The sequence below is a fragment of the Dendrobates tinctorius genome, unplaced genomic scaffold, assembly GCF_039654945.1.
Source record: "Dendrobates tinctorius isolate UK_male_01 unplaced genomic scaffold, ASM3965494v1 ptg000127l, whole genome shotgun sequence".
NCBI classification, from domain to species: Eukaryota; Metazoa; Chordata; class Amphibia; order Anura; family Dendrobatidae; genus Dendrobates; species Dendrobates tinctorius.
In genome coordinates, this window is record NW_027361795.1 from 22,251,745 (window position 1) to 22,271,439 (window position 19,695).

At 39.8% G+C, this 19,695-nt stretch overlaps 1 protein-coding gene across 1 annotated transcript; it reads right to left on the bottom strand.

Moving 5' to 3' along the window:
- Window positions 1-4,498: 4,498 nt before the first annotated feature.
- Window positions 4,499-15,969, bottom strand: LOC141047494 (pancreatic secretory granule membrane major glycoprotein GP2-like). Its single transcript, XM_073542597.1, has 11 exons — window positions 15,921-15,969; window positions 12,229-12,249; window positions 11,181-11,366; window positions 10,951-11,052; window positions 10,115-10,335; window positions 9,040-9,194; window positions 8,640-8,882; window positions 7,332-7,488; window positions 7,182-7,248; window positions 6,397-6,426; window positions 4,499-4,563 (listed from the first exon to the last, which is right to left on the bottom strand). The coding sequence occupies exons 1-11, from the start codon at window positions 15,967-15,969 to the stop codon at window positions 4,499-4,501; spliced, it is 1,296 nt and encodes a 431-aa protein (XP_073398698.1).
- Window positions 15,970-19,695: the final 3,726 nt, after the last annotated feature.

Below are 19,695 nucleotides of genomic sequence, written 5' to 3' on the forward strand. Positions count from 1 at the left end.
CAAGAGGAAGATGAGAGACACCAGACCTAACAATGCCGACGAGCTGATGGCTGATATCAAAGCAATCTGGGCTTCTATAACACCTCAGCAGTGCCACAGACTGATTGCCTCCATGCCACGCCACAGTGATGCAGTAATTAATGCAAAAGGCGCCCCAACCAAGTATTGAGTGCAATTACTGAATATTAGCGATGGGTGAACAATAAAATGCTCGGATGCTCGTTGCTCGGGTTGAGCAAATTGGAATACTCGGGTACTTGGACAGAACAACGAGCCCAATGTAAGTCTATGGGAGACCCGAGCATTTTTACTGCGATCCCCCCCGAGGTCCTTTTAAGGTCTAAAATCTTCTGAAAATGATGGAAACACTACTCAAATGACACGAGGACATCATGGGGATCGCCCCTGGAAGCATTCCTGGCTCCTAGTTCACAGCTTTAAACAATGTTGTCAGAGTTTCATGCCATTGTTACTGGTGCACCAAAAAACATACCAAAACGAAACCAAAGCAGATTTTGCTGGGAAATATGTTAAGGTACATCCTTTCCAGGTTAATGACTTGTACATAAGGCAAAATAATTACCCCAGACCAAAATGTTCCTCCACCACTTGTGCTATGTTCAGACACAGCATTTTTGAAGCGGTTTTCAACTTTAACATTGCTTTTAACCAATACAAATGCATTCACTGTGAAATATCATTGTAACATTTACCAACCCAAGCTGGCCATGTGGTGTGTGACACATAAGCAGACACACCTTGTTTCATTTATGAAGGAGGTACTCTTAAAGTCACAGAGCCTATTTTTACAGGGCCATCAGGCAGCATTAATCTTCTTACAGGGCCATTATTAAACAGTGGGTCTCCTAAACTGTTATAGCCTATGCAGTGAGTGGATGGGCTGCCAAGAATTACGACGCACTCCAATACCCCTTTCACGAGATGTTCAAGAGGGCTTCTATAAAAAATGTTGCATTGAATGCAAGGCCTGCCCTGCTACCAAGTCATATGCACCCCCAATATGCCTTAGAACCCAGGTCCTGGATGGGCACAGGAAAAACCACTTCACATTATTCATTTGTACTTCCATTCTGTTTTCTTATGCATTCACTGCAAGGCCTGCCCTGCTACCAAGTCATATACACCCAAATAAGCCTTTGAACCCAGGTACTGGATGAGCCCAGGAAAATTCACTTCACAACATTCATTTTGTACTCCCATTCTGTTTTCTTATGCATTGACTGCAAAGCCTGCTCTGCTACCAAGTCATAAGCACCTCAATAAGCCTTTGAAACCAGGTACCGTATGGGCCCAGGAAAATCCACTTCACATTATTTATTTTGTACTCCCATTCTGTATTCTTATGCATTAACTGCAAGGCCTTCCCTTCTACCAAGTCATATGCACCCCTATAAGCATTTTAACCCAGGTAATGGATGGGCCCAGGAAAATCCACTTCACATTATTCATTTTGTACTCCCATTCTGTTTTCTTATGCATTGACTGCAAGGCCTGCCCTGCTACCAAGCATATGCACCGCAATAACCCCAAGTGTACAGCCTGAGAGGCAACAAAGTAATATAAAGATAATTAGAGAAAAGGAAAGGGTAAACCAAACACCACTTACAACAACTTTAGAAATAACCACTAATAAGCAGGACGTGTCCAACTCTCCAGGCCAGGATAGAAAACTCTTCCTGGAATTACCTGAACAGTGGAGCAAGCTTTTATAATAATTTTATTTCTATAGCAACCAACATATTCCGCAACACTTTACATTTTAGAGGGGACTTGTACAGGCAATAAATACATTACAGAATAACAATAATCACATAAATCAACGAATAACAAGAGGAGTGAGGGCCCTGCTCAAAAGCTTATAATCTATGATGGAATAGGGGGGACACAAAAGGTGGACAGTTACTTTCATTGTATGGTCCAGCCATCAATTAATAGGGAAAGAGTAGACACAACTGGTCCTCTTCATAGATTAATGTGCCTCATCTTGGCCATCTTCAAGGGTTTATGTGCCCCATCCTTGGCCTCTTCATGGGTAAGGCTAAGTTCACATATGCGCATGGCTGGTCTGCAGAAGGCTGCGTACATCCTCTCTTAAGCTCCACCTACTTCCACATGCATCCTGCATACCTATCTTTAATATTAGGTATGCAGGGACATGCGTTGTATGCGGATGCATCCGAATGCAGCATTTTGACAGGCCCGCCGACCGCACAGAAATACATGTTGTGTTCCTGTGCGGTTGGCAGGCACGTCAAAACGCCGCATGCAGATCCATCCGCATACAACGCATGTCCCTGCATACCCAATGTTAAAGATAGGTACGCAGGACAACGCAGAACGCATGCGGAAGTACGCATAGCTTAAGGGAGGATCTAAGCAGCTATCCGCAGACCAGCCATAGGCAAGTGTGAACTTAGCCTTAATGGGCCCCATCTGGGTCCCATTCATGGGTAAATGTGCCTAATCCTGGTCCCATTCATGGGCTAATGTGCCTCATCCTGGTCTCATTCATGTGTTAATGTTCCCCCATCCTGGTCACTTTTGTGGGTTCATGTGTGCCATCTTTGTCCCATTTATAGGTTAATATGGTCCCTTTCATGGAGTAATATGCCCCATTCTGGTCCAATTCATGGGTTAATGTGCCCAATTTTGGTCCCCTTCATGGGGTAATGTGCCATATCCTGCGCCCCTTCCATATATAAGGCTCTGTTCTTCAACACATTAATAAAAAGATTATTCTCAACTGCTGCCACGCTCCCACGCCACATGGGGTCCTGTTTCTCAGCTGGTGCAGGAGTCTGCAGCTAGTTCAGTGTGAACGTCATGGCTCTTGACTTCACTACCATGCGCCCCCCAGTCACGGGCACTCCGACGTCGTCTGCCAACCTCTGATTGGCCGGTGGCATGTATCTAGCTTATTATTACAAAGCATTGGTCAGTGTTCTGTGCGATTCTTACTTGGCTAGCACACGTCCGTATAATACACTCATCTGAACGAGACCTTAAGGCTGAGTTCACACGTAACGGAACTCTCGCGGAAATTAACGCGAGAATTCTGGAATTCCACGGGAAAATCACATTTTAAATTCCCGTGATTTTCCTGCGGAAAAACTAGCATTTTGCAAGCGTAATTAGCTTGCAGAATTGCTAGCGTTTTCCAAGCGATCTGGAGCATCGCTTGGAGAACTGATTGACAGGTTGGTCACACTCATCAAACATAGTGTTTGACGAGCATGACCAGCTTTTTACTATTGAGGCCGCCTATGCAGCATCAATAGTAAAAGATAGAATGTAAAAAATAATAATTAAAAAAGATATATTGTTTTTCTCACATTCCGACGTCCCGCGCAGCCTTCCCGCCTCTCTCCACGCTCCCGGTCCCAGTAATCCTTTGCGAGAATTACCGCGATGACGTCCGTTCTCGCGGGATCGCAACGTCTCTCGGTCATTCGCAATTACGTCGCGCGAATGACCGCGAGACTTCGCGATCCCGCAAGAACGGGCGTCATCGCTCGCAAAAGCTTACTGGGACCGGGAGCGTGGAGAGAGGCGGGAAGGCTGCGCGGGACGTCGGAAGGTGAGAATAACAATATTTTTTATTTTAAATTCTATTTTTTACAGGGATATGGTACCCAAAGCCCGGAGGACAGTCTCCTCTCCTCCGGACCGTGGGTACCATCCGCAACTGTTCTGCTTACTTATCGCATGGTGTGCACAGCCACATGCGGAAAGTAAGCAGAACAATGCATTCCTATGGGTGCGGGATCGCCGCGATTCCGCGAAATTAAAGAGCATGCTGCGTTTTTTACCGCAAAGCATTTCCACCGCGGTAAAAACCGCAGCATTAGCACAGCATTGCGGAATCCCATAGGAATGCATGGGATGCTTATTTGTCGCATTTTCGCGGCAAAATCGCGCGGTTAAAACCGCCACGAAAATGCAAAAAAAAGCCACGTCTGAACTCAGCCTAAATGATAGGTCATTTTTTATGACACTGGAGGTGATGGAATTAAGATGGTTTTAAAGGGGTTTTATTGTAAGAAACCATGACTGGACTGATAAAAATATACAAACTACTTGTACTTTTATGCACGCTTTATTTTCTTCACTGATATAATGCACACATTATTCAAACAAACACCACCAAGATCATATATTACAAACATTTTTATTTTATACAATGTCATAACTAACAGACAAATCATGCATGCAGAAACCTAATAACATTGATAGAAATAGAGTCCGAGGACTCAAATTGTTATGGTTTCTCAAAGCAATATACCGCAGAGTACTCAGTCTGCATCATGAACTGTATGGCAAGAGAATTGTGCGACCATAAAGGAACCAAGGTAAAGACTATAATATAGAAATGATTCTAGAAACTGAATACAAATAAATTATGTCCCTGAGAATAAAGAATTAACTGTAAATGAATTTCAAGTTCATTTTATTCCAGATCTCATTGAGTGGGATATTCTTAGAATAGTTTAACAGACAGATATGTCATCAGGGAGCTGGCCAGAAAGACCCAGGAGGATACGACTAGATAAGAGAAAAAACAAAAAAAAGTTAATTATTTTAGGAAACATTTCCAATCTTCATTATTCTTGTGTTTTCCTGTTTCATAAGTCTACATATACTTTGCAGTGATAGTGTGAAAGATGCAGAATTTGATCAAGATCTCTAAATGTGTGACATTACCGCTGATTATTGGCACCACTCCTGGATAGGGCACAGAGGCAAATTTAAATAGATATTTTTGCAGTGGCTTCCTGCTGGTTAGCTCTACTATATGTATGATGTTGGGTATATTTCATTATTTTTCATCTAAAAATAGTTATATGCAGTTTATTAGAGTTTCTTTTATTAGTCAGAAGGACAGTAATATGCCTTGTATAGTACTTTCTACTGGCACACTCTCTTTATTATGTAGTGTCTGAGTAATACAGTCAGACAGTGTAAAAGTACCTATATTGTGCACTTCCTGAAAAATGGTGCTAATCCAAAAATGGGAAATATCACACTTAGGCCGGTTTCACATTTGCGGTTCAGTCCGCTGCGTTTGATGTGCATACATCCGCATACGTCCTGCGTACCTAACTTTAACATGGGCTACGCAGGGACATGTGCTTGTATGTGTTAGGGTGTGTTTGCGTACGTTTACATCTTTTCGCGGTATGTGGTGGGGCGCGGCGAACACATCTTGTTGCATTTTTTGCGGCGTCAAATATCCACAGTCATCCACATGGATGACGTGCGTAAAAAAAACGCATTACTGGCAATGGAAACGCAAGTACGCTTTGTGTACGCAAGAATTTACATAAGACACGCCCATTGGGCATGGCTTGTGTAAATTAAAAAATTCGCTGGGAAATAGCATTTGCCTATCGTCCGCAACCACAAGCGCATGCATGCACTTGCATGCGTTAGCGGTTGTGGACGATACGCTGCAGACTCAACCGCAAATGTGAACCTAGCCTTAGTCTGATGCAATTTGTATAACACTTTATTGGCTCCAATGTAGATAAGTGTGGGAATGTTTCAGGTCAAACAGCCCTTTCCAACCATGTGTAGCATAAAGAAGGACCTTTTTGTCCATGAATGGGCAGTGTAAACAAAATGCCAACAGGACTTGTCATGTCATGTCTGGAGGAGGAAATATGGGAGGACTGTGGGTACATAGGAGTAGACTTCCTAAAACATGCACTACATAGAGCACAAACGCAACATTGAAAGTGCTGCTGCCATTGAACAAAAAATTGAGCTATACAATATGCTAAATAATGCCTAATTAAAAATAATAGATTTTGGAATCAAGTATGGGCTCTCGAGTTCAGTCATTGAGTAGCTAGGTCATCAGGGTGAGAGGTCTGACCATCAGTGATAACTGGTAATGTGGCCTATGCAACAAGGTAAGAGTCAGGCTTCATTTGCAATGGGGTCCTATGAAATCTACTTAAACTCTTGTTTGGTACTTCGCAAACTTGGAAATTATTTTGGGAGGACAATAGTTCACAGCTCCACCACCTTTACTTGCAGTCTCTGCACCATTATGTCTTCCATGTTAGTGCTCTCTATGTGCATACATGAGCAGAATTGCTTGTATATCACAACTCTTTCTCTTTTGCAGTGAGTACTTCCAGCAGTAATTTCTGCCTACCAACCTATGATCTCCCTATAAATCAGGAAGATAAGTACTTCAAAGCACCACAGTTGTGGAGGTCTCAAACCAAAAAGATTATGCATGGATTGTGTGCCATAGATTACTGCATTCCTGAAATCAGTCAGGTGCGCTCACATAAAACGGGTGTATAAGCTAAATGTGCCATATAGTCACAGCCAGGTTATTTTTGTAAAGTTATATAGCAATCATACCTGTGTTAGATGCTGAGTTAATGTAGACATCTGAAAGTAATGTTAGAAATAAAATTTAATTTGTGCATATATGTAAGGGTGACATAAATGCTACTTTAGTACCTCTAACAGAACAGGTATTGTACACACTATATAGCATTGGAAATTGGAGGCTTATATAGTCTTATTCTCCCTATTGAGCGAGTAGCTTTTCCAACATTAAAGGGAATTTGTCAGCAGGTTTTTGCTTTGTCATCTGAGAGCAGTCTGATATAGAGGCTGAAGCATTGATACCAGTGATGTGTCACTTACTAGGCTGTGTTTTTGTTTTTAAAAAAAATCAGTGTTTTATCAGAAGCAGATTCTTATTACAGGACTAGGTGTCTCGTGCCTCCAGGTCCACCCACATCACTGATTAGCAGCTCTATGTCAATATACAGTGTACTCAGTCCAAGCTGTGCTAGATCTGAAGCAGAGAAGACTATGATGGTATCACAACTACAGCACCCAGTAAACTTAGTGATACATTTCAGCAATAAGGGTCTCAGTCCCTACATCATGCTGCTATCAGATTAGCAAAAACCTGCTGTCAGATTCTTTTTACATAATGGGGTTTGTATTAGAAGCAAGATACCTCTTTCCCTTTAATTTTATCACAAAAATATTGCAAATCTTGGAAAAGCAGGAGTAGAGAAGAGAACCCGAACTTGCCGTATAACAATTAACATGAAATACTGATTGGTTTTTGATTTTTCAAATATCAGTCCACAAAGTAGAAGGTTAATCACAAGTAATGATGTACATACCAACAAGGTTCAGTGGGATTTGTAACATTGCGGTTGAACTGTCATCACTGGCACGAGCAGCATTACACTGTAAAACAAAAAACATGGCTGCTACCTAGTATGGAAGACAATGCAAATACCAGATATGCTAAAATAGCATGGTGCTCTCACCCCCGTGCATGTTGTGTTTTTGTCGCAGAGTCGCACTATACATGAAATGTAAACTAGAGGTTGTCCTTGAAATGCAAATGAATTAAATTTAATTCGGGATTCAGAAGACGCTCCATTCTCCTGCACCTCTGCAGTTATTCCCTGGTTGGCAGGACACCTAGGACATAAATGACCATTTTAAGACAAATTATCATAAGTAGGCACATATCAATGACACAGGAACATGTAAGGCATGACAGACATATAAATGTAATAATATAGTATATCAGAAAAATAAAGATACGGAATTATAGATTATATAACTCAGTTATATAACTTGTGCAGACAATCATATTTTGTTCTGAGTACGATCAACAAAACATTGGATCGCACTTGGGCCAATGTTATTCTATGGGGCTGTGCGCATGTTCTCTTTTTAACTCGGACCGAGCCTATCCGAGGAAAAGTCGTAGCATACATGATGCAAATCAATGCAAGTCAATGGGTTCATCCGAAAAAAAATGGGACCACACTCGGATGACGTATAAGTTTAGTGTGTGTGAAGAAGCATACTGTATATCATTTTCTCTGTTTAGAACCTACTAAAATAACGCACCAAGCTGTGTAAACCAGTATGCATTTAGGCTGGTTACACTCATAAAATGTTGGCCACATGATCGTTCAGCCATCAGGTAACTAATGAGGCCCCCTAGACTATAGATATCTGTCAGATTAATGATGATGCGGCTGGCAAATTATCTCTCCTGACTCCTCCATATCCAAGAGTACTAGCTCTACTGAGAGCTCTTGTGTCCTCTACCTGACAGGGTTGCCAACATGACTTTCTTTTTTTTTCTGGACAGCTTACCTTAAAATAATGGACATGCATTATTTTTATATGGAAATCCATAATAAATCATTATAATTCTAATAACACATGTCCACAGCCCAAAATTCTATATGAAGACATTAGCTGCAGTCACTGTAAACAATGGAATGGTGATAATTGCAATCAAATGAATCTGTTAGAAGTGTCTTCAGCTTTAGAAAAATCATGGATGCCTTACAATTTTTCTGCCAACCATGCTATGAGAAGCTCTTCTGGCGGCTTATCTTGCTAAGAACAAAAGGATTTGTAATCTGAAGGACATGCCAGATCCCTATCTCCCCCAACATCATCTGTCGGAGGAGAGTCGGGAGACTCCCATGCACATTAGTCTGTGGGCTGAGCCTTATGATATCCGTAGGTTCAGCTAGTGTTAGTTTAATGTGGATGGCAGCCTCATAAAGTGAGGTTAAAACAATACAAGGAATTCAAAAGTACCGTACCCTCCGCTCACAATTGCCACTTTGTTGACATTGTTGATATTGTTATCTGGTGTGGCGTAGCAGCTTTCTACTCTTAGAACAAATTTGCTTGTATCCGCAAGATCTGCGACTATTCCCAGGTACACATTTGAACCCACAGGAACATCTTCATTCTGCTGTACTGGTGTACTGTATTGGGAATCCCAGTATGCATCCATTGTAAGGACTACTGAGCCTTCGCCACTTACAGAAATGTTGACAGTGCTGTGAATAAAAGATTGGAAATTATATATATATATTTGTTTCATGCTGCAGAGTTATATAGAGTAATTTATTTTTCCTGCATTGATCAGCAATGACTAGTATAGTACAGTATATGATTTTAAAAGCGTCAGATGTTATAAAAATAACTTGAAGGTACCTTAATGAGGGCTTGATTGTAGCAACCAGACCGGTCTGTATCGTGAGGTTGTAAGAGCAGGAAAATGAGATGTTGATGGGATTGGCAGTAATAAGGGATCCATTCTTAAGTCCAATGTGGACCACGTTTGTATAATAAACCTTTAAAGAATCAGTCTAAAAAAAAATACATTGTAAGAAAAAAAGGACAACTTTTTGAAACATCATATCCTAAAAGTTGGAAGATCATGTAATATAATTTGAATCCATTCATCATGATTTAGTATCTAATATACTATGCAAAGCAGTTCAATGAGATTTTTTATTTCTTTTACATACCGTATATTTGAGATGATCCCACTAGTGAAATTCATAAACTGAGACCATTACTGATTTCTACATTAGAGGCCAGGATTCATCATTATCTTTGTACCTGTTTTTCATCTAGCTTTAAGTATTTTGCGCATTTGCTGTAGACAATCAATTCATTATTCTATTTGTGCCTTTTTATAATTCTGTTTCATGGGGTTTTTTTGTGCTTTCTACTTTGCAGGCTGTGTCTAGAAATTCCAGATCTTTTCAACCTGATTTATTAATTCTGACTTATTGCCATAAATGGTCACAAAAATTTGGTGCAACTACACTCCAGGCCCTCTCTTGAGGTTTTTTTGAGCATGCCAGTATTTTGATGCAATTTTGCAACTTTTTCACCGACGTGAAACTTTAGGCACCAACAAATCATAAAACTAATTCAAGACAGGAAGAAAGCCCTTCTTTGACTTTATGCCAAATTCTTGATTTCATTTGGATGAATTTGGCATCAAAAATGGCAACTAATACCCAAAGGAAAAAGAAAGTGACTAGAAAAAAAAATGATGAATCAGGACCAAAGTGTCATAGTGTCAGGAGCAGATACATTGGAGCAGTGCTTTGACTATTCCAGGACTCAGTTTGGAATTTAGGTCCAAGACCACAGTCTTTACCAAGGCAGCTCAAAACTATTATGTGTCTTTTTCACTGGATTTCTCTTTGATGCTTTGAATATGGTTAATGCCTATCGAGCAGGAATAAGGCCTCATACAGGAATGAATTCTTACCATCACTTCATTGCCACACCATCCTGAGATTGGTAAAGCCTGTATAGTCTGCATTGTCTGGTTGCTGATAAGCTCCGAATATGTAATAACACACGAATCAGAATTGTTATTTAACTGAAGAGTTGTGGCATCATATCCAAGAAATTCAAGTAAGCATTTACTCAGGGAAACTGTCATTATGCTGGAACCACATTTTACAATTGGAGCAAGAGACGATGAGTCTAGAAGATAATAATCAGCATTTTAGAATACAAAATTTAATGCATTTTTGTAAGCACCGTATATGTTTAAAAAGCAACTTGCCAACACAACCTTGATATTTTAGGTTGGGTATTACCATCATAAAGATCAGATTTAGCTTCATTCCCTACTACCATTTTTTAAATCAGCAAACCGAATCCTGTCTTTCTCTGTTGCCAATAATCATTGGCCGATCAGTGGTGCAAATAGCTAGTGGCCGTGAAGGAGCAGCTGTTGGCAACGTGGCACTTTTCTTCTTGACAATATTCTTCGTCCAGATGCAGATGCTCTCTATGTGGCCAATATGTAGAACAGCTCCTAACAGACTGGGGGCATATTGCCATTTATCCAATATTACCTATTTTTCTCTAATAATGTGTTGTAATACACTGATTTTTCTGTATTCTCAACTCAGTTCCCATTGACCTAATTTACTCCAAACGAATTGGTCCAAATTAACAATCATTATAACCTGGCATTGGTTGGAATTTCATCAAAAGGACGGAGACATTGAGATTCATCATATGTCTTAAAATTAATTAATATTATCACTTTAAATCATGAGCATTATAAATTTAATTTTTAAGGGCACTTACTGGTTCCACTGTAGAGGGCAGTGTTACAGCCACAAGTTGCTACGTTGCTATTATTTTTGCAAATCTCATCACTCTGACAGGAGGGGTTGCAAAGCAGCGTATCTGTAAGGAACAAAAATATGGTTATGTAGTTTCCATAACATATATATAAATATACACATGTGTACATATATATGAGATATATACATAAACACATACGACTTTGTACCAGCAAACAAGTCTTATGTTACCTGTACAGCAATTGTCTGCAGCTGACCAGTAGTAACCTGTAGGGCAACAAATGTTGGTGCCCACATTAGCGCACTCAGTGGTGGGAACACAGGTAATTGTAGGGTCATCATTGCATGAACATCCATTATCTTCGGTACAGGAACCACCACCAGCACAGGCACTGCACAATACTGGATTACTGGCACCTAGAAAAGAAGTAACGTCTTGTTACAATTTTAAGTTTTCTATCTTTTTTTTTATTTTACTCACTTATATAGCGCCATTAATGCCACAGTGCTTTACAGACATTATCAGATCACATTGGGGCTCACAATCTAATTCCCCCATCATTATGTCTTTGGAGTGTGGGAGGAAAACGGAGAACCCAGAGAAAACCACACAAACATGGGGAGAACATACAAACTCCCTGCAGATGTTGTCCTTGGTGGGATATGAACTCAGGACCCCAGCACGGTAATGCTAACTACTGAACCACCATGCTGCTCTTCATATATGTTCGGTATAAGCTGTTCCGCAGCTGCTGCAATCTGAATCAGGCAGTCATACCAAACAGAAGTGGCAAGTCGGGCGTTCCAGACAATACTGCTTGTTTATGTCATTATTCCTGTCTCTTATCGAGAGAACCAGTAGATCATCACCATTTAATCTATCTTACAAACGTTTCATAAAAAAAAAGTTTAGGGATTTTGAAATCCACAATACAGATAACTATAAACAAGTAACCTCTACCCATTAGGTCCCCATATAACAATACAAGTAACCTCTACCCATTCTCACAGATTAATATGTATAACATTGACTACGCTTCGTCCCGATTTCCAGAAAGAAGGCAAAACCATTAGCTAATACTATGCAAAGTCATCTGTTAATAAAACTTTATAAAAAAGTACTGATGTAGCTAAATTATTATTATATTATTATTTATTTCAGTATATTGGTTTCTATTCTTCCTTCATTAATGTGTAGAGGACTGAATCATGGCACTATATGATATTTATTGTTTTATGATTTATTATATTTTATCTAATGTAATGAGCAAGTACTTACTGTAGCATGTGTATGTCTCTCCTGAATAAAAAGAAAAGAATATTGAGATTACTTTATAAGAATTATGTAAAGTAGATGCAATCTAGGTCACAAAATATTATATCACACTAGCACATAAAAAATAATTAGAAGCTATTGATCCATGTGTCAAATAGTAGTTTTAGCAATGTTTTACCATAATAATAAGCGAAAAAAGTTTTGTAAGATCATAAAAAATTGAATCTGTATGGCTTTAAAATGCTTTTGTGACATTTACTTTTAAAAGAAGAACCATGAAGAATATGATAAAAAAAATAAAATGGTAGATAGATTAAAATAAATACAGATAGATAGATAATAGATGTATAGATAGATAGATAGATATGGGATAGATAGATAGATAGATAGATAGATAGATAGGTGTATATATAGATAGATAGATAGATATGGGATAGATAGATAGATAGATAGATAGGTGTATAGATAGACAATAGATATATATATATATATATACAGTAGATAGATATGAGATAGATAGATAGATAGGTGTATAGATAGATAATAGATAGATATATATACAGTAGATAGACAATAGAAAGATAGATAGATATGGGATATATATATATATATATAGAGAGAGAGAGAGAGATATTAGATAGATAGATAATAGATAGATATGGGAGAGATAGATAGATATGAGATAGATAGATATATAGATAGATAACAGATTGATAGATATGGGATAAATAGAAGCGTCCTCCTGTCCAGCGCCCGGGACCTCCACACGCAGCACGCTGAAGCAGCCACCTGTCGCCTCACATGGATGTGCTGCCCATAATCTGATCTACATATACAGCAACCAGGCATTTTCCTCTTATCATCCTTCCAGCTTATTTGAAGCACACTGTCTTATCCCTCTGAACCAGCCAGATACTCTGATGAAGGTCCAATGTGGATGCAAAATAAATGAAATTTCCTCATCTTTCATCAATTTGAGTGACAAGTTTATTTTTGCTTAGATTACGGGTTGGATACCCTACTTGAAAACCATCCACAAGTCATTTTTGTTGAGTGCCTTGTTGTTTTCTACTTTTCGAATATTTTGGCTGTGAGCAGCCTTTCTCAAGCTAGATAGATAGATTCCCTGAAATGATGGCATCTTTTCTAGCTGTTGTGATGTTCTACTTATACTTTCCGTGTAATTCTTTTGCAAGGCTCATTGCTTACAAATACACAAATGACACAAGCTTCAATCAATGAGACCTCATTCTATAAATTATTTTCATACAATTCTCAAAACATGTAACACTCAGTAAGCTCTATATCTGTAAAACAAAGGAAAACAAATGCAACAAATGATTGTATTTGGGAATTCTGTTTTTTGTCAAATGTCTACAGTGGATTTTATTTGTTTAATGAAGTAAAAAATAAGTCACAGTTTATTAGTTTATTAGGAGCTTTTCATACAGTATTTCCTAATGAATCATTTTTTTGGTTCACTATTTGCTATGTAGCAGTCGAAATATGTTTTAGCTATGAAGGTCTGCAAACATTAATCTTTTCAGCACTTGTGCTCCTGTCTGTTAGGAATATGAAGATGTGGCTGTGTGGTGCCTTTTTTGCAGCTTTTTTACCCTTTTTTTGCATTTATTGCTCTACCCTTTTACAGCATGTGTACAGACGATCTTTATTACAGTTTTTGTGGCCAAATGTTACTTCAAGCCTACTTAAAGTGTGATTAAACACATTGCATACAACGCACAATACAGTAGACAGTAGCGCACAATCAGTCTTTCAACAATTGTTCTGAACATGTAGTTGGGTCCTCAAAAGGCTGAGCCAAGAGGACTCCTTGTAATAACTCACTTCATTGAAACTTTCAAACCAAGACTTTCAAATTTAGTCGACGTTCACATTTCCTTTCAGACATTCCATTTGTCTGTTCCGTTTTGAGGAATAGACAAATTAAATTCATGTTCAAAATTGATCCATTGCATAATTAATGCAAACAGGGACCCCGTTTATTATTATGGAGTCAGCGCTGGGATCTGTTTTGTGTCCATTTTTAGAACAGAAAAAAGGGCATCATGCAGAACTTTTATAAAAACAGAATCCAGACATACTTCATAAGATGGAACAGACAAAAGAAATGTCCAAACAGAAGTCGTACAATTTAGTATAAGTGGTGTTTTATGAATCTGAGGATATGAACTGTTGTCTTTTTGTCTTAAAGGAACCTGCACATTTGTGTACCGGGAAACAATTTATGTTCTTTTATATTGGCAATAGACATAAATCTCTAGACACAGTTTTGTAGTTGTGCATAATTATTATGCAAAAATCTGATTAGTTCTATAAAGTTAGGTAATTGGCACTGAGTACCACCTACGCTCTAGTTATATAAAGTTAGGTAACAGGCACTAAGTACCACCTACGTTCTAGTTATATAAAGTTAGGTAAAAGGCACTAAGTACCACCTATCTCCTAGCTATATAAAATTAGGTAAAAGGCTCCAAGTACCACCTATGTTCTACTTATATAAAGTTAGGTAACAAGCTCCAAGTACTACCTATGTTCTAGTTATATAAAGTTAGGTAGTAGGCACTAAGCACCACCAACGTTCTAGCTATATAAAGTTAGGTAACAGGCTCCAAGCACCACCTACGTTCTAGCTATATAAAGTTAGGTAACATGCTCCAAGTACCACCTATGTTCTAGTTATATAAAGTTAGCTAAAAGGCACTAAGTGCGACCTACGTTCTAGTTATATATAAAGTTAGGTAAAAGGCACCAAGTACCACCTACATTCTAGTTATATAAAGTTAGGTAACCGGCACTAAGTACCACCTATGTTCTAGTTATATAAAGTTAGCTAAAAGGCACTAAGTGCGACCTACGTTCTAGTTATATATAAAGTTAGGTAAAAGGCACCAAGTACCACCTACATTCTAGTTATATAAAGTTAGGTAACAGGCAGTAAGCACCACCTACGTTCTAGATATATAAAGTTAGGTAATAGTCACAAAGTACCACCTACGTTCTAGATATATAAAGTTAGGTAATAGTCACTAAGTACCACCTACATTCTAGTTATATAAAGTTAGGTAATAGTCACTAAGTACCACCTACGTTCTAGATATATAAAGTTAGGTAATACTCACTAAGTACCACCTACGTTCTAGTTATATATAAAGTTAGGTAATAGTCACTAAGTACCACCTATGTTCTAGTTATATATAAAGTTAGGTAATAGTCACTAAGTACCACCTACGTTCTAGATATATAAAGTTAGGTAATAGTCACTAAGTACCACCTACGTTCTAGTTATATATAAAGTTAGGTAATAGTCACTAAGTACCACCTACGTTCTAGTTATATATAAAGTTAGGTAATAGTCACTAAGTACCACCTATGTTCTAGTTATATAAAGTTAGGTAATAGTCACTAAGTACCACCTACGTTCTAGATATATAAAGTTAGGTAATAGTCACTAAGTACCACCTACGTTCTAGTTATATAAAGTTAGGTAATAGTCACTAAGTACCACCTACGTTCTAGATATATAAAGTTAGGTAATAGTCACTAAGTACCACCTACGTTCTAGTTAGATAAAGTAAGGTAATAGGCACTAAGTACCACCTATGTTATATGACATCCACGCTTGTGAGAGCAGTTATGATAAAAGATGTCCAAGTATGAAGAAATGAACATACCTTTCTGTATTAATACAGCTGCCACAACTAGGACATAAAGGAAAATCATGTTGTTTTGTTGGCTCTTCTACTCTTTATGGTTACAATTTCTGACAAGTAGGATATTCCGTAAAAATGAAGCGTTATATAGGAAGACGTGGGAGGGTTGCTCCATTCAATAAGTAAGCTGATTGACATCTAAATGGAGTAAATATGTAAGGAAAAAAGGATACTTTAGAAAAGGTGCAGTTTGTTTTCTTAGCATACAGCAAACACGTACGTCAAAATTCATTTGGAGGATGTGATGAGGGAAGAGGTAATACTAGGGTCAGAATAGGCACTCTGCTGTATCTACTAAAATAACTCACAAAGTAAATATCTTCAAGAAAGTATTCACAGTGAATTCTATACAGAATATCATTTGTTACATCACTTGTCCATTACTTAAGTCCATTAAGCATGGAATCGCTTTTTTGCCAGGGTGGTAAAAAGAGATGACCTATAAAATTGAAGAAGATTTATACATGGGATAAGAAGTGGTGGTGGGTGGCCTATTGCGCTGTAGGGGCAGATATATACATGGGGTTTCCATAAGCAAGAAAAAAGTTGGCACTCGCCGTTCCATATAAAAGTACCTTTTATTGGTCCATATTCTAACGTGCAAGCAGGAGGGTTTTCGTTCGGTACACACTGGACATACAGTTAGGTCCATATATATTTGGACAGAGACAACATTTTTCTAATTTTGGTTCTAGACATTACCACAATGAAGTTCAGACTTTCAGCTTTCATTTGAGGGTATCCACATTAAAATTGGATGAAGGGTTTAGGAGTTTCAGCTCCTTAACATGTGCCACCGTGTTTTTAAAGGGACCACAAGTAATTGGACAGATTAAATAATTGACAATAAAATGTTCTTTTCTAGTACTTGGTTGAAAACCCTTTGTTGGCAATAACTGCCTGAAGTCTTTAACTCATGGACATCACCAGACGCTGTGATTCTTCCTTTTTGATGCTCTGCCAGGCCTTCACTGCGGTGGTTTTCAGTTGCTGTTTGTTTATGGGCCTTTCTGTCTGAGGTTTAGTCTTTAACAAGTGAATTGCATGCTCAATTGGGTTGAGATCAGGTGACTGACTTGGCAATTCAAGAATATTCTACTTTAATAAACTCCTGGGTTGCTTTGGCTTTATGTTTTGGGTCATTGTCCATCTGTAATATGAAACGACGACTAGAGTTGAGCGAAACAGGTCGAAAAATTTCAAAAGTCGCCGACTTTTGTCAAAGTCGGGTTTCATGAAACGAAACCCGACCCTAGGATGAGGTCGGCCACGAGGTCGGCGACTAACGCGCCAAAGTCGCGTTTCAAAAGTTTGTTTTGCGCTCTTTTACAGCCAATCAGGATCCACGGACACTGTGGGCAACGTGATGACATAGGCAGGGGTCACCACCATCTTTCAGAAGGGCATGCAAGTGATTGGCTTGCTTTGGTGGGCGTCACAGGGGGTATAAAAGGGCGTGCACGCCGACCGCCATCTTACTTCTGCCGATCTCAGTATAGGGAGAGGTTGCTGCTGATTCTGTAGGGAGAGCGTTAGGCAGGGAAGAAGACAAAAAAACTGCTTCTGCTGCTAGCGATTTGGCCTGCACAACACACAAGTCACTGTGTGTGCAGTGCAAGGGGAGGCTATATTGTGGTGTATCAGTGGTGTTGGTTGTTGGGCTGCCTTTTAAGGCTTCCTGACAGGCTGGCATTGTTGTTTACCCACTGCTCCGCAAACTGCTTTTTAAAAGCAATCCCAATTTTTTTTTTTTGTCCTGCTGAGAAGAAAAAAAAACTGCTTCTGCTGCTAGTAATTTGGCCTGCACAACACACCAGTCACTGTGTGTGCAGTGCAAGGGGAGGCTATATTGTGGTGTATCAGTGGTGTTGGTTGTTGGGCTGCCTTTTAAGGCTTCCTGACAGGCTGGCATTGCTGTTTACCCACTGCTCTGCAAACTGCTTTTTTAAAAGCAATCCAATCTCCCTTATCCTGTAGTCAATTTGGTCACAGCTGTGCCATCGAGCCTGTCACATAGCGCTCAGATATTCATTGGGCCTCACACAATCCACAAGAGTCCAGTGTCCAAAAGTGTGTGCAGAGATTCAAAATCTCCCTTATCCTCTCGTCACTTTGGTCACAGCTGTGCCATCGAGCCTGTCACATAGCGCTCAGATATTCATTGGGCCTCACACAATCCACAAGTGTCCAGTGTCCAAAAGTGTGTGCAGAGATTCAAAATCTCCCTTATCCTCTCGTCACTTTGGTCACAGCTGTGCCATCGAGCCTGTCACATAGCGCTCAGATATTCATTGGGCCTCACACAAGCCACAAGTGTCCAGTGTCCAAAAGTGTGCGCAGAGATTCAAAATCTCCCTTATCCTCTCGTCACTTTGGTCACAGCTGTGCCATCGAGCCTGTCACATAGCGCTCAGATATTCATTGGGCCTCACACAATCCACAAGTGTCCAGTGTCCAAAAGTGTGTGCAGAGATTCAAAATCTCCCTTATCCTCTCGTCACTTTGGTCACAGCTGTGCCATCGAGCCTGTCACATAGCGCTCAGATATTCATTGGGCCTCACACAATCCACAAGTGTCCAGTGTCCAAAAGTGTGTGCAGAGATTCAAAATCTCCCTTATCCTCTCGTCACTTTGGTCACAGCTGTGCCATCGAGCCTGTCACATAGCGCTCAGATATTCATTGGGCCTCACACAATCCACAAGTGTCCAGTGTCCAAAAGTGTGTGCAGAGATTCAAAATCTCCCTTATCCTCTCGTCACTTTGGTCACAGCTGTGCCATCGAGCCTGTCACATAGCGCTCAGATATTCATTGGGCCTCACACAATCCACAAGTGTCCAGTGTCCAAAAGTGTGTGCAGAGATTCAAAATCTCCCTTATCCTCTCGTCACTTTGGTCACAGCTGTGCCATTGAGCCTGTCACATAGCGCTCAGATATTCATTGGGCCTCACACAATCCAAAAGTGTCCAGTGTCCACAAGTGTCTGCAGAAATTCAGAATCTCCCCTGTCCTATAGACACCTTGTACCTTGTTTTACATTACTATATAGTTTGTTGGATTTTGTCTACATTTCTACCAAAAATGAGGAAGGCTGGTGGAAGAGGCCGTGGAATTGGGCGGGGGTTGGCAGCTGGTAATGATGGTGTTGGTGGTGGATCTGATGGTAGTGGCAAGAGCAAAATAGGACCGAATGCAGGAGGTGTTGAGCCTGCGTCATCGTCTGGCTACATAAGGCCTCGAACGCTTAGTTTTCTAGGAGTTGGCAAACCGCTTTTAAAGCCAGAGCATCAGGAAAAAGTTTTGTCTTACATTGCTGACTCAGCCTCCAGCTCTATCGCCTCCTCTTCTTCAGTTGTAAAAAGTAAAAGCACTGAGTCGTCATTGGAGGCTCATGTTCATGAACCACACCTTTCCTTGTGTCCTTCACCCCAACCAAGATTGAAGGATGACGCAGGCCATACTACTGATTACTCCATGGAGCTGTTTTCACATACCATGCCTGGATTATCAAGTCAAATGGTGAATTACCCAGGCCAAGATGAATCTGACATGGAGTGCACTGATGCACAGCCACTGATGGATGATTCTGCTGGTACATTCACTCAGAGCACTACATTGTCCTCGCAGTGTACAGAGCCCGATTCTGACCCTGATGAGACTCAGGTGCCCCTTCCCGCACACTATACCACCATACACGGTGACACAGAGGAAGGTGCACATGACATAGAAGAGGAG

Excerpts from the sequence above, each read along its gene's own strand:
- LOC141047494 (XM_073542597.1), bottom strand. The coding sequence starts at position 15,969 with ATGATTTTCCTTTATGTCCTAGTTGTGGCAGCTGTATTAATACAGAAA. Across the intron at positions 7,489-8,639 it reads GTGGCAATTGTGAGCGGAGG|GTGTCCTGCCAACCAGGGAA; the intron begins GTACGGTACTTT and ends TTTATGTCCTAG. Across the intron at positions 4,564-6,396 it reads TAACTCAGCATCTAACACAG|TCGTATCCTCCTGGGTCTTT; the intron begins GTATGATTGCTA and ends TCTCTTATCTAG.